This window comes from Nicotiana tabacum, chromosome 23, assembly GCF_000715075.1.
Source record: "Nicotiana tabacum cultivar K326 chromosome 23, ASM71507v2, whole genome shotgun sequence".
NCBI lineage: Eukaryota > Viridiplantae > Streptophyta > Magnoliopsida > Solanales > Solanaceae > Nicotiana > Nicotiana tabacum.
In genome coordinates, this window is record NC_134102.1 from 137,030,610 (window position 1) to 137,046,059 (window position 15,450).

A 15,450-nucleotide genomic window follows, 5' to 3' on the forward strand; every position below is an offset into this window, starting at 1 on the left:
TATATAAATAGTAGTTCAAATTGAATTCAAATTTATGTGTTATGGATTTTAGAATGACGACTTCAAGTGTTAATAACTTGATTTTATATATTATTAATTTTTTAATATAAATATAGTGTTTAAGCAAAAGCTACAGAATTCATGTAACCCCGTTACTTACCTGGTAATCCGCTCTTTATAATCCCAATATAAACAATTTATATATTCAATCAATTTTACTATCTGTTACTATTATTAACCTCGTAAAGTCGTAATAATCACTGTATTATGACAAAGTTTGACCGTAAAAAAGAGTACCCTAACGGATGTAGTAATTTTTATTACTCATATAATATATTTTATTTTAATTTATGTGAACTTATTTCTTTTTTAGTTCGTGCCAAAAAAAATAATATCTATCTTTATTTAAAAATAATTTACCTTTATGCAATGATTTATAACCACACATATTTCATTCTACGCCACAAATTCAAAAGTCTTTTTTTTTTTAAAACGGAGGAAGTATTACAAACATCTATTTACTGTATACGCGTCACTGCAACAAGCAAACCCACAATAGAAAGAAAATGCATGGGTCTGAATTTCCAGTTTTTTTATTTATAAGTTCTACCTTTTCTCTCAAAATTCAGAAATTAAAGGACTCTCACCATTTTTACGAAAGCTCTCACCTTAGTACAAAGCCAAAGCAATTTCTCTCTGTATAGCAAAAGTAAATTATAGACTATATAGAGATCAGTATATAAAATACTAACAAAAAGGAACGAACCAAAAACTTTCGGTCAGTTTCGGTCCCCTCTTCTTCATATATATCAGAATTCTGCAGAAAACTCCATTGTCTGTTTCTCCTTTCTATTTTTTTCTCTCTACAAAAACCCACTGCGTTCATGTCCTTTTTCCTAGATTCAGGACGCGTACTACCACTTTGGCATTTCCTTTCTTTATAATAATATTCACTATCTTTCTCACACCCTCCACCGAAGAGCATTTTCACATTTTATATTTACATTATTTATTTTTTTAACAATAATTTTGTATTTTGATTGTTGTTGAGCTTTGGGTCTAATGAGTGGGTTACCGGGGCATGAACGCCGGTGGACATCCGATACGGTATATTCCGGCAAGGATTTTAGTGGTGAATCATCGCCGGGAACTGATTCCGGCAATCATTCCGGTTTTGCTTCCGAGGAATTTGTTGAGGTCACGCTTGATCTTCAGGACGATGATACGATTATTCTACGGAGCGTCGAACCAGCTACTGTGATTAACATTGATGCTCCTGATCTTCCCGCCGGAGTCGGTATTTCCGGAGTTTCAATTGAAACTCCGACGTCAGCATCGGCGTCGGAATCTCGATCACCGACGATCCGCCGGAGTTCATCTAGTAAACTTCGTCAGTTTTCACAGGAGTTGAAAGCTGAGGCGGTAGCGAAAGCGAGGCAGTTTTCGCAAGAGCTGAAGGCGGAGTTAAGGAGATTCTCATGGAGCCACGGACATGCGTCTCGCGCGTTTTCGCCGTCGTCGTTTTTTCAAAACGCCGTCGTTGGAACAGGTAACGGCGTGGACTCGGCTTTAGCAGCACGTGCATTACGTCGGCAACGCGCTCAGCTTGATCGGACTCGTTCCAGCGCTCATAGAGCTCTTCGCGGACTCAAATTCATCAGCAATAACAAAACCAATGGATGGAATGAAGTGGAAAACAATTTCTCAAAGCTCGCTAAAGACGGTTATCTTTACCGTTCCGAATTCGCACAATGCATAGGTTAGTACTAACACCTTAATCACAAGTACAATTATCACGAGTTCAATTCGTAAAAATAGAACAGTAATATAAAATCCTTTAATAATTTAATTTGTTACGAGTTTTATTGATTACTTACATTAGCTTTGATTTTGGTTAATTATTTGGATGAAGGTATGAAGGATTCGAAGGAATTTGCATTGGAATTATTTGATGCTTTGAGTAGAAGAAGAAGATTAAAGGTTGATAAGATTAGCAAGGAGGAATTGTACGAGTACTGGTCACAAATCACCGATCAGAGTTTCGATTCTCGGCTTCAGATCTTCTTCGACATGTACGCACCATTAACTTGATTAATTAATATTAAATAGAATTATCTTAAGTTAAATTAGAGAGCCAAATTTACTGTTCGTTTCCATGTGGAACACTCGTCCACTGCATGACAACTGACAAAATATTATTGAAATATTTAAATGGCATATCATTATCTACTTAGTATTAAAATATTGTTAATAGTGCTTTGATTTACAGCACGTAAACAATTTTTATGGTTTTCACTGTATGGGACAGGGTGGACAAGAATGAAGATGGTCGAATTGCTGAAGAGGAAGTAAAAGAGGTAAATATTTGTATGTTTTATCCTATCTCCCTCTACCTGAATAAAATATACTTAGTTTCAATGAATATAATATTAATGTGAATTTAACTATTGATTCTTATACATATAAATCTAAAATTAGAGACATTTTTATACTTTTGTACCAGAAAGAATAATTAATTTCAGTTTACGAGAATCGACTTATCTATATGTCAGTGTTAATTTTTTCATTTTTAGAAGATGTTTTAAGAAATTTTGGTAAAAAAAGTTGTTTGTCGCTTGTAATAGGGAGAATTTTTTTTAAAGGACGGAAATTACTTACTTTAACTTGAGTTAACTAGAAAAAAAGTTTAAATTAATCTAGCTTTCAACAAATAATTTCTTTGAAGAACAGTCTGTCAGGTTGTGATTTCATTAAAATGTATCGCTGACTTTGCCTTATAAAAAGCTTAATGACTTAGATAAAGAATTCGTTATAAATATACATACACATGCATTCTAAAAACGATACTACGAAGTGGTTAGGATTAAGCTTTGTGACCCTATGTTTTCTTGTTTCTTTTTTCCTAAGGGTATAAAATAAGTATGTGATCGGCGTGATGATTAGGTGGCCAGATAAGAAAATTTCAAGCATCAACGACTCCAAAAATATTTGTTAAAGTTTTTTTTTTTTATTCTAAAATAATGCATTTGCATAATCTCTGTAGTCTTGCTGTCTGACGCTACCCATGTTCTCTAGAAACCTTTTTTGTCTGACGAAATATATATAGCACCTAGGATAATATCGACCCCTAAAATTGTGCAAATAGTCCCAACATTTTTCTTTTTCTTTTTCTTTTCCATGACTTAACATCATTTTCAGGGGAGTTGGTGGGGGCGTTTTTGTCAAGTAAACCTTATACTATAATTTTCCAATCCAAAAATTTGTTCTGTTTTTAATTATTTAGTCTTCGTTTTATATTTTCTTTTTCCCCTTTTCCTTTAAAATGCGTTTTTTGGCGATGCCAAAAGAAGGAATAAAAAGACTTTTGATGAGATTGGAACATCTAAATTTTTCAAACTTGTTTTCGTCTTGCGATATAATTTCCATCCTTTTGGTGATCACCTTGTTCCAGCCGATCTTGTCACTCCAATGGCTTATTGAAACAAACTGTTCATGAGTGAAATTGCAAATTCAAATAATGCGCGTTTATGATGCCAAAAAGGCTAAATTAACCTTTAAAAGTAAAACTATCTCTTTCCATTGGTGGAGCTAGGGTGGCGAAAGGGGTTCATCCCCTTCGCCGGAAATTAGCTTTGCTATTACTGCTCTTTCTATTGAACTTTCTAATGAAAACGATAAACATAAAATATATAACCTTTTATTATTTAATTGGATCAATGTAGATCATCATGCTAAGTGCATCTGCAAACAAGTTATCAAGATTAAAAGAACAAGCAGAGGAATATGCAGCTTTGATCATGGAAGAATTAGATCCTGAAAGACTCGGCTACATTGAGGTAGGACCCTCTTATTTTTCCCTATTGAAGGCAGCAAAAGTTACACAAATTATTTTATTTTTGTTGCTTGCACGTCAATTCAACTTTAGCGTTAAATGAACCATTCTTAAATTTCCACGTCTTATGACTAACTCTTTCTATAAGTAAATTACTATTAGTTGATTGGTTATTGACTTATGTAAAATGGTTGCAACTAATTTATTGCATTAAACTTAAAAAGTTTTTTTTTTCAGTCCGAGTTGTTAGACGACAAAGGAGTACTGAAACTGTGATACCGTGTTGTTCAACCAATTTTTATTTCGATATATTAGTACTATTTTATTTTGGGCTTTTACTGAGCACTTAATTTTCTAAAGAATGGCCAAATTGTAGTCGTTCAACAGTTTCTCTCTTCATCTCTTTCCTATTTTCTGCTGGGTCATCTGGTAAGGGGAACAAAAAAAGAAAAAACCAAAAGTAAAAGTGAAGGAAGTATGAAAAGAATTAGGTAACTGAAGTGATAAGGAAGTGATCTGTTCAAACTTCAAAGAAAGACGCTACCTAATTTTGGTTGGTTCAGCTTACCGTATTTTGTTAATATTATTTTTCAATATTTTAGGAAGTAATAAAATGCTGTGACACTCCTTGGTTAGAAATTGGAGTTTTTACCACTTTTAATTTGTAAAGAAGAAACCCAGACCAATTAGCATAGCTTAGAAGATCAAATGTGTTTAAATATTCACTAGCGAACATGTCAATTTAGTGGTGGCTATAATTACTTATTCATAATAAGATTACTTCGAGTGAGACTCATCGAATAGAGTAGAAACTAGAGAGTATTTAGCACCCAATTAGAGTATAGATTACTATGAAATGATAGTTGAGTAAAACGTCACTAGGAAATTTACGCAATACAATTGTTGGGCTGAATATTTATAGAACAAAATCTGTAAAAAAATGCATTCTCACTTTTTAAATTAGCTGTCCTAATTGACTGTGATGATTCGACTTACTTACGGAGTTTGACCAATTTCATTAAATGTTTTAGACTCTTTGTTTATTAAAACCGGAACATAATCTATACATTTTAGACAGTACTTTCTATCTCTTAAAAAAAAATCAGTAACCTAAACATGCCTACTACCATTTTCAAAACTTTGAAAATGTCAAGTGAAGTATTAGTTCAAAATTGTCCAATTGGAATAAATATCTCTTAAATTGAAACAGATAGTATTTTTAATAATACTGCTACTTTTTCTCATTATTTTATATACTTTTCCTTTTTTCTGAAATTTAAATTGAAAGTAATGTTTCTACCAGTGCCACCCTTTTGTATCCCTTCTCTTTCTCAGTAGTACACTGGTGATCCAAATTAAACTTGTGATTCAAACCAATTCTAATTACATTTAATTTATATAGACTGTTATAATAAAGAATTTAATTTTTAGATTAAAAACTTATATTTACTTAGACAATTATTTAGAATGAACTGTTTTTCCCAATAAGATACTTGCACTAGTTTTCTGGTTATCAAGAGTCTATGGTTCCATCATTAGAAGGTGGAGTCTGACCATGTTGGCGGTCCTGACATCCTTTCTTAAGTTCCCATGTGGACCTTCCTCTTTGCACATCAAATGCGCGTTCTGAGCACTCATACACGTGTACTACATATGTCTTTCGCCAATAGCAAATTTATGAATCTGATTTAATTAATATATAGTCAAAGTGCAAAGATTTAGCGTAATAATCTATCATAATTCATAGTCATAACAATTTTTAAGGCTGCTAATTCTTTCGTTATAAACATTTATTCTAGTAAACCCTAAAACTTAGTTCATGTCATAAAAATGGAGGGACTTGTGAATTAGTTCATATATTTGAGCCCGGCGCCTTAAGAACTATGAATCGTATTTACGGGAAAAAAGGTAAAGGAACGGACTCGTTCTGAATTTCGAATTCTGCAGTTGATCTGGCATAAAGAGATATCTCGACCACTAAAAAAAAAAGAAGAGTTATTTGCAATTACGTTATTCTAAGTGAGGTGGAAATGTACCCTGCCATCTTTGGTGACGCTATGCTTAATTGATTGTACATGATGCAATGACCCAACTTTCTGATCATGCTTCTTGCATGTTCTGTTTGTCATGATGATAATGCAGCTATGGCAGCTGGAAACACTTCTCCTCCAAAAGGACACTTACCTCAACTACAGTCAAGCACTAAGTTACACGAGTCAAGCCTTGAGCCAAAACCTTCACGGATTAAGGAAGAGAAGCCCAATAAAAAGAATGAGCACAAAACTTGTCTATTTGTTGCAAGAAAACTGGAAGAGAATTTGGGTTCTCACTTTATGGATTTTGATAATGATTGGGCTTTTTCTTTGGAAGTTCTATCAGTACAAAAACAAGAGTGCATTCCAAGTCATGGGTTACTGCCTTGTCACGGCTAAGGGCGCTGCTGAGACTCTCAAGTTCAACATGGCTCTTATATTATTGCCTGTATGCAGGAACACCATTACATGGCTCAGGTCCACCAAGTTGAGCCATTTTGTACCCTTTGACGACAACATCAACTTTCACAAGGTAGGCTGCCCCTCTCATTCTCTTGTTTCATATGTTAAAAAGGGTCACAAAAGTGCAGGAAATGATCTCTTTCTTACAATTTGATTTGAAGAAAATTATCCTACAAAGATATCTTATTTAACTATGTTATTTTTTTACTTAACTTCTGTAGAAAAAATTTAAATAACGTTTGTAATGGGTTACAAAACTGAATTATTCCACAAACTGTAAAACAAAACACGACGGAGGAAAGAAGAAATTGCAGTCAAAGAAATTGTAGGGAGCAATAAAACACTGAAGAATGTTATTGCTTTCTCTGGAATTCTGGTTTACAGCAGGATATGCAAAGCATATAAATAAGACTAAACCACTAATTTTCAACTACCTAAAGAAGCTCTAACAACTAACAAAGAATCCTATCCAAAATTAACAACTAAGCTGATACTATTCCTATAAAATAGGAACTGAATTATGTGACTCAGTAAACATAAGTAAAACAGTAAATAAAACATGTAAGATGCACTAATTTTTAACATAGTGGGTGCAGTACCTTCTACTATACATACATATTAGTGCTATATTTTTTTATAAATCGTATAAATGCATCACAGTTTTGGTGAATTTGCATCTAACCAGAATCATGTGAATGGCATTAGGAAGATCGTTGTGTCATCAGTTCATCTATCTTAACATTTCTTGAATCCAAAACGAATATGTTAGGAGTAATAAATTTCTGTTTTGCCAATTACTCGGAATGGTGACGACAGCCTGTCCTGCGGATCCTAAACAGGATTTTATAAACTGATATATTGAGGTTGATATGCTGTCTTTTTCTTTTCTTAGCTAAAGGTTATGTTGACGGAGCAGCAAAGATTGACTTTCTGCTCTCCAGTTTTGCTTTTCTTTTCTTGGCAAGGATTTTAGTCTTGATATAATGACTTACTGTTGAAGGGACTAAACATGGTTCATCAAAAATTTCTCGCGGCTGCATTACTGCTTCACAGGATAATAAACTAACAAAAGAATGTGAAAATTCTGGGTCATTCACCATTATCATCACACAGTATTCAGTATGTTTGTCTTGATAAGTGGTCGGTCCTATGCAGAAGTAACTCTATACCTATGTTGCGTTCAAAATTTGCCTAAATATACATGTAAGAATGCTAACAATCACAAAATATGTGAACCATATAAGTGATAGTCTCTACTTTTTTAGAAAAAAAGAATGATAGATTTTTGGACAACTAGGATCAAAGTATAGTAATAGTTCTTTACTTCCCAAATAGTTAATGCAAATATGGCGTAGAGAGTAGTATGGTTTCTCAATGAAGGGTTCATTTATCTTTAAGTTGCAAACAGGTGACGTTTATATATATTTACTCTAGTATTCTTATTCTGTGTGCGCAGACTGTCGCTGCCGCCATTGTTATTGGTATCATACTCCATGCTGGTAACCACCTTGTATGTGATTTCCCAAGGCTTATACATGCAGATAATAAAGATTATCAGAATTTTTTGTCGAATGATTTTGGCCAAAGTAAGCCTGGATACATAGACCTCGTTAAAGGAGTTGAGGGTGTGACGGGAATAATAATGGTAATCCTCATGGCCATTGCTTTCACTCTTGCAACACGATGGTTTAGGCGTAGCCTCTTTAAGTTGCCCAAACCTTTTGATAGACTCACTGGCTTCAATGCGTTCTGGTATTCACACCACCTTCTTGTCATTGTCTACATCCTACTGATCATCCATGGGACATTCCTCTTCCTTGTGCATAAATGGTACTCTAAGACGGTATAGCTTCTGAGTTCTTCTCCTCTTTCTTTTTAAATAATTACGGCTCTGATTTAATTTTTTTCATGCTATTAACATGGTATTTGTTTCCAGACGTGGATGTATCTAGCAGTTCCTGTGCTTCTCTACGCTGGGGAAAGAACTCTCAGATTCTTCCGGTCAGGCTTGTACACTGTCCGGCTTCTAAAAGTAAGCTTCTGATCAGATTGACCTCTCGTTTTACTTGCATTAGGTATTCTGGTATCAGTTGGTTGTTCATGTGGTCTAGTTTTTATGTTGGAAACCATTGGGCAATTCATATGGTAAAATTCATTCACATTCATAAAGGAAAAAGAGTAAACAACAATAACAACAACTATGCCTCAAACCCAAGTTTGGGGGCACGGGTTCATCTGAAATTACTAATTTCACATTGAATGTCAACCTACCACAATACTCCTCCTTTATCGAGACTTGGAACTGGCAATATTAGTAAGCTCACATAGGTGGAGTTATAAATAAAAAAGAGTAAACTAGAAATTTTAGTAGCTAAATTCAACATACCACAAGTCATAGTTAGTAGACTGATGCTAGTTTAGATAAATTTCATCAAAAGCGTTCCACTTAATGCAAATGTTGAATTAAATATTTCATTCTCTCACGCTATTCTCCTGTATTTAAACCTTATCAATTTGTTTCAGGTAGCAATATATCCTGGAAATGTCCTCACTCTACAAATGTCTAAGCCTCCCCAATTTCGATACAAGAGTGGACAATATATGTTCGTCCAGTGTCCAGCAGTTTCTCCATTCGAGTGGTAATTGGATCGAAGCATTTTACTTTTAATGAGATTGATTTACCCCAAAGATCAAAGCATCAATTTTACTAAATTACATGACCACCTGACTTTTTCATTTGCACCAATTTAGAGTTGTTAGTTTACCCTGTTCTCTCCGTGGAATAGTGAAAGCACTCTGATGAAGGTGTAGAATGGTGATAAAATATGTGAACTGTTCCGAAATGGAGGGAGGGAAAAGGGGGATGGCAAATCTAAATCGCTTTCAATCTTGTGTTAAACATTTGATAAGACACAGATTTTACCATCCTCTGCATACACTGTTGATCCCACTTATCCAAACAAAGTTTCAATGTTATTCTTTACGTGTGAAGGAACCTATCAGAAAAGTAGTTAAACAGTTTAAAAATGACTCCATCACTTATGAACCTGAGAGTCAACTTTACAGAATTCTTAGGCCGTGGCTTTTTGCTCCTGTCTATTTCTGAAAATTAGTTTCTTCGCTATGCTTATCTGCTGTAACTCTACGTGCTGAATATACAGGCATCCATTTTCCATTACTTCAGCTCCTGGGGATGACTACCTTAGCATTCACATCCGGCAACTTGGTGATTGGACTCAAGAACTCAAGCGGGTCTTTTCTGAGGCCTGCGAGCGCCCAGAGGCTGGAAAGAGTGGCCTGCTCAGAGCTGACGAAAACACCAAGAAAAGGTATATTTCTATAAGGACTCAAACTACTACAGAAATTTGTTTTCGGGTATATTTAAGAAAGAAACGCTTTCAGGTAAATATATGAGTATTTTGGGTGGTTTTATTACTATTGATGCAAAAAGTTACTCCTAAATCTCAGTTTGCCAAAGCTATTAATAGATGGACCTTATGGAGCTCCAGCACAAGATTACCGAAAATATGATGTCTTGCTGCTTGTTGGTCTTGGCATTGGAGCAACGCCCTTTATAAGTATCCTGAAAGACTTGCTCGTTAACATCGTGAAAATGGAGGAGCAAGCAGTGAGTATCTAAGATTTGATTTGGTGTTACATTTAACATAATCTTTGCCAGTTTTTTTCATCTTTTTGTTACCTTCCCAGGATTGCATGATGAAGCAAGGGTCTAATGTTCATTTTCTGTTCGCAGGATTTAACCTCAGATTTCAGTGGGAACTCAGACATTAGCGTTGCAACAAGTGAACAACCAGCTCTCAACAAAATTTCTGCGAAAAGGAGAAAGAGCACTCTAAGAACCACAAATGCATATTTTTATTGGGTGACCCGGGAACAAGGATCATTTGATTGGTTTAAAGGTGTTATGAACGAAGTGGCTGAACTTGATCAAAGGGTACTGCAGAATGTCCAATATTCCAACTTATTAGCTGCCTACTTCAATACTTATTGATATTCCCCGTGATATTCAGGGAGTCATTGAGATGCATAACTACTTGACGAGTGTTTATGAGGAAGGGGATGCTCGTTCAGCTCTCATTACTATGGTCCAGGCGCTTAACCATGCTAAGAATGGGGTTGATATTGTATCAGGCACCAGGGTAAGACTCTTCATGTGTTGAAATTATATATGTTGATTCATTCACTTCACTCTTATCTCAGTGAGTTCTTTCCATTTAGACCTTACCCAATAGCACCAATTAGGATATTGTTAGAGATGGAATAACTGATTATTGCCTAATGGCCACTTCAACTTTTTAAACCCCTCACTGATTTACTCTTATCAACAGGTGAGGACACATTTTGCCAGGCCAAATTGGAAGAAAGTTTTTTCCAAGACCCTAACCAAGCATGCAAATGCAAGAATAGGTATGGATATTGTTTGACCTCTCGGACATGGAAAATTGTCATGTTTTTCGAAGAGTTAATTGTGATTATGTTATCATGGAGCAGGGGTTTTCTACTGTGGTGCACCCATATTAGCCAAAGAACTCAGCAAACTCTGCAAAGAGTATAATCAAAAGGGTGCAACAAAGTTCGAGTTTCACAAAGAACACTTCTAGACGGCGGCCCTGGAAAACAATTCTTGCATCAACTGCACACACATTGGTAAACCAGTATTTAGTATATCCATCTTCAGTACCTGATTGGCTGATTCTACTGAAGGCATAACATTAGTAAGCAATAAGTCAGAGACAAATTGTACATAATAGGAGGCAGAGTATTTCAAGAGAAAAATACATACTAATATGATATGTGTATAGGTTTTATTGAGTCATCTGTTTACACATACCAAATCAGAACTCCAAAAGGGAGACTCTGCTTGGTGAGATGGCTTAGAATGTGAAAAATACTATGGGAGAAAAAAGGATGACAAGTGAATGGTCAACACATGGAAGAATGAGAGTATTGGGAAACAGCAAATAAGAAGTTGACCTTGTTGATAAAGAAACACTATGAAAATGGCAAGCAGGAAAGATCAGACACGCATGGCTTTGGATGGGGAAAATACACTTTTGAAAGAAGAAGATAATATTAGTAGGACTAGTGGAGGACTGATAGCTTTTGTTAGTGGACCTTATATTTTTGAGGTGGGCTAGGGGAATCCTTCTTTAAGATGTCCATGTACTGCTACTACTTTTTCTTCTTCTTTTGCTTTTTGCGTATTTTTTGGGGGGTATTTTAATATACTATTATTAGATAAGAGGATAGGAAATACGTGTATATGTAATTCTTGTTAGTAAAGTTTTGTGTCGTTGCTCTTCAATTTGGACAAAGGTACTATCAATGGAAAATCTGATCAATGTCTTTGGGGGCTTTTCCTTTTTCTTCTTGTCCGCTCTTTTTGTTCATGATTTTTGGGTGAAAAAAGGAAAGAGAAATAACTGAGTCATGTAGAGAGGGGTTGTTGTGATATTTTGAATGTTATTGCACGGTCCAAGTACCCTGGAGTGGGCATTTGAGCTTGTTGTGAGCAAGATCCTATTGCTTTTGACGCGGTTTCCTTTTCTTTTTCCTTCACATAGTTGAAGCGGAGAAAAACTAAAACATATCTGGCCAATAGAATTCAAACACATTAGATCGCCATTCACATTGGACTCTGACGACTGAACTTTTCTTTGCATTACTTATGAAAAAGTACAAGATGGTGAATAACTAATTTAAAAACTTAGTCGACTTAGCTTTATCAATAGGTTTGATTGACGATGAAAATAAATTGCAAGAAATTTAAAGGCTGAGAACACAGGAGTTTTATACTGATTCAGTACCGGTATGATTCCTACATCCAGTTCCCTTGGATCACAAGGGTTCTCTTAGATTTTCAGTGATTGGTTACAGTAGCAATGGTTTTATGGATCGTTTACCATCAACAATTTTCAGTAACAATGTTTTATAAACTTGACACAACTCTTGTTTTGCTTCCTAACACTTCTTATCTTTTGAGACACTAGTAAATTTAGGAATATAGTGTTTGTGCTAAGAACTAGGAAGACATAGAAAACAATGGTAAGTTGCGTAGTTGAATTCTTGAGTCTGCCAGTCTTCTTATACAAGAGTCTTGAGTAGTTGTTGCAGATTGACCCTTGATTGAGGCACAAAATATTCTAAGAGTTTCGACCCAAGGGGTGCCTCTGAATCCTGCTCAAAAGATGGGCTGGATTCATTTACGTCCTTCCTTTTCGTATTCATAATCAGGGGAGTGGTTTGTGGCTTGGCTTGATCGATCAATCTTCAGAATCTCCAGATTCCAAATTAATCCTTGAAGTAGGGACTGTCTTCCTATAGCGATTGCACTTGATCTTGTTTCCTTTTTTATGGCCTTGACATCCTTTGATTTAGCATTGTCTTTGCTGCATTTGATCTTGTTTCCTTTCTGATACCTTTAACATATTGACTTCCTTTGATTTAGTACTACCCTCCTAATTTTCTGCAATTAAATAGATATATTTAGATTTGCATTATTGTCATCATTGAAACTTAGGTGTAACAATCTCCACCTTTTTAATGATGACAACCAAAAAGAGTAAACAAAGTATACTTCCCTTTCATATTTTCATAACTTAAAATGCTTAATGCCTACTCCCCCTTAGTTGTTACCATGTACTTAAGTATTTCCCCCCCGAGTTGTTGCTCTGTTTTACTCATCACGTTTCTCCCCTTTGACATCAATCAAAAAGAAAGAAGCAAGTGCAAATAGAACAGACATAACAGAGTAGATAATGAACATAGTAGTTAGGGTAGTAGATGTTATGCCTTCAGCAGAGGCACATGGTGATGGTTCTCACAGACCAAAGCAAAAGTAATTAATAAATTAAAAACAAACAAAGAGCAAAAAGATTATTTTAAATACACACGCAACTACCTTAGTTCCTCCCGAGAAAGTATTTCAGGGTATTGATCACTTTGGTGCACAAGGAGTCATAGGAGGTTTCAACTTCTTTGGTGATTTTGTCCATCTTATCTGTCATGGAGTTGAATGCCCTTATTCCTTGCCTCCTTGTGGCTCCCATGTCCATCCTGAGCTTAGCCACATATGTACCTGTTTCTTTGGTGACTTCCCTGATTTTGTCCATCTGTTCTTTCATTGCAATGAGCATGATTTTTTTCCCATCTAGACTTTGCTGAATCTGTTGTAGGTTGTTGGTAGCAGTCGACTGATGCTCAGTTGGTTCATTAGTTGGCTCAACCTGTGCTGGAGTGCTTTCAACCATTGTGAGCACCTAAGTTTTGACTATATTTGAATTTTTATCACCTTCTACTTTCTACTATGTAAATATTTTCAGAAATTTAATATATATATATTTTTAGCTTTCTTATACTTTTTTTTATATAGGGTAAAAATTAATAATAATTTAAAAGGTCAATTATTACTATTAGTATTATTTTTATTTTTATCTTTATTTTTAAATAAAATGAATTAAAAAACCGAAAATAAATAAAAATTATTTTTTAAAAAAACGAATTTCGGATGGGATTCAAAAAATAGGAAAAGTAGAAATATAAAATTAAAAATTAAAAGTAAAAGTAGGTAAAAATTGTTTAATAAAAAAAAATAAAAGAAAGTGAAAAATTAAAAAAAATAAAAGTAAAAGAATGTGGAAATTTAAAAAATAAAAAGTAAAAGAAAGTTAGAATTAAAAAATAAAAGTAAGGGTATCTGATTTTTTTAATAAAAGTAAAAGTAAGTGAAAATTTAAAAAAAAAAAGTAAAATAAGTGAAAAATAAAAAAGAAAAAGTAAAAAAAGTGGGATTTTAAATATAATAAAATTAAAAAATAAAAGTAAAGGAAAGTAGGGAGTTATTTGTTTTAAAAAAATAGAAAATGGGAAGTGGAAATTCTTTTTAATTAAAAAAAAGAAAATCTGAAAATTTCGATTTTTTTTTCTATAAATAAAAGAGAAATGTGAGGAAAAAAGGGGGAGAAAAAGAAAAAAGAGGGAGGAGGGAATTGAGAGAAATTTATTTTCTTCTTTTAGGATAAGGGAATTTCTACCTGTGTCATTCTTTCTTCGTCTTTCTTTCAAAAAAACCAGCAGTTTCACCACCCAAAAATAACCTTTAAATCTCCATACAACAGCCCTTTTAATACCATAAACTACCATCCAAACCCAGTTGAAACAGTGAGGTTTTTAGTTGAGGTCGTCGGCGAGTTTCGATGCTCCGTTTGAAGTCTTGCGTGCGGTCTGAATGAGTTTAAGATTCAAAGCTGTAAAATCGTAAAGTTTCAGATTCAACTTTTGAGGTCCACTTCTTATCTTGTTTTACTTAATGATATGAGTTGCTTCTTTTTCTTTTGGTATTTTTTTGGTGTTCATTTATATCTTGAATGAATGAAATTATTCTCTGTTAAACATGCCAATTTTTAGAGCTTCCTCTTTGTATATTTATTTTAGTTCATTAGCATGTTCTCTTAAAAAAGGATTCATCCATGAATAGTTTAATGAAATTTGCTAATTGATAAGTGAGTTGTGATTGTTCATAAAAAATAATAATTTCTTATTGAAATGGAAGCTCAAGCAATGTTATGTCTCTATTTGGTTATTTAGTCCTTCATGTGTTAATAAATGAGCTTTAGTAGTTCCATCTTTATTTTAAATTAAGTTGTCAATTGTCTAAAGTATAGAGTTAAGTTGTTAAACAAGTTTAACTAGAATTGTCACTGATGAAGATCCAATGTTTGGGCCTAGACACATGGGTTGTTGAAGGAAGTGGAGTTATGAGGTTACTATAAGCTAATGAAGAAAGTTATTTTATTTTTGGGCCAAAACTTAAAATCTACTAGGCCCATTAATCTCATACAATGGCCCCCTTTTGTAGTTCTTGAATAATTAATTTAATCTATTTCATACTTTTCTACAATGACATACTCTTATGGCTTTACAAATCTCAAATTAGTTTAAGACAAATAATTCATAAACTTCGTAGCTTGCTTTAGGCGTGATTAATAAATTATCGTGGCCATGGGTACGGTTCTCATGGCATGTCCACGATACGTAAATCCCAATTCGAGTGCGCGTTTCATGCGACTTGACCATAATTTCAAAATATAATAATAAATATGT

General features: G+C 34.3%; 1 protein-coding gene across 1 annotated transcript; it reads left to right on the top strand.

The window, feature by feature from the left end:
• Positions 1–534: 534 nt before the first annotated feature.
• On the top strand, positions 535–11,703 carry LOC107805462 (respiratory burst oxidase homolog protein A). The gene is made up of 14 exons (XM_016629510.2): positions 535–1,759; positions 1,913–2,072; positions 2,309–2,357; positions 3,723–3,836; positions 5,975–6,397; positions 7,784–8,170; positions 8,264–8,359; positions 8,851–8,966; positions 9,489–9,656; positions 9,796–9,955; positions 10,082–10,282; positions 10,359–10,487; positions 10,677–10,755; positions 10,840–11,703. Exons 1-14 carry the CDS (start codon positions 1,063–1,065, stop codon positions 10,947–10,949), a joined length of 2,889 nt encoding a protein of 962 aa, XP_016484996.1. The 5' UTR covers positions 535–1,062; the 3' UTR covers positions 10,950–11,703.
• The last annotated feature ends 3,747 nt before the right edge of the window (positions 11,704–15,450 follow it).

Bases quoted from the DNA above. Each gene is read 5' to 3' on its own strand.
- LOC107805462 (XM_016629510.2), top strand. From the start codon at position 1,063: ATGAGTGGGTTACCGGGGCATGAACGCCGGTGGACATCCGATACGGTA. The intron at 9,657-9,795 runs GTATATTTCTAT...CCTAAATCTCAG, and splicing joins GACGAAAACACCAAGAAAAG to TTTGCCAAAGCTATTAATAG. The intron at 9,956-10,081 runs GTGAGTATCTAA...TTCTGTTCGCAG, and splicing joins TGAAAATGGAGGAGCAAGCA to GATTTAACCTCAGATTTCAG.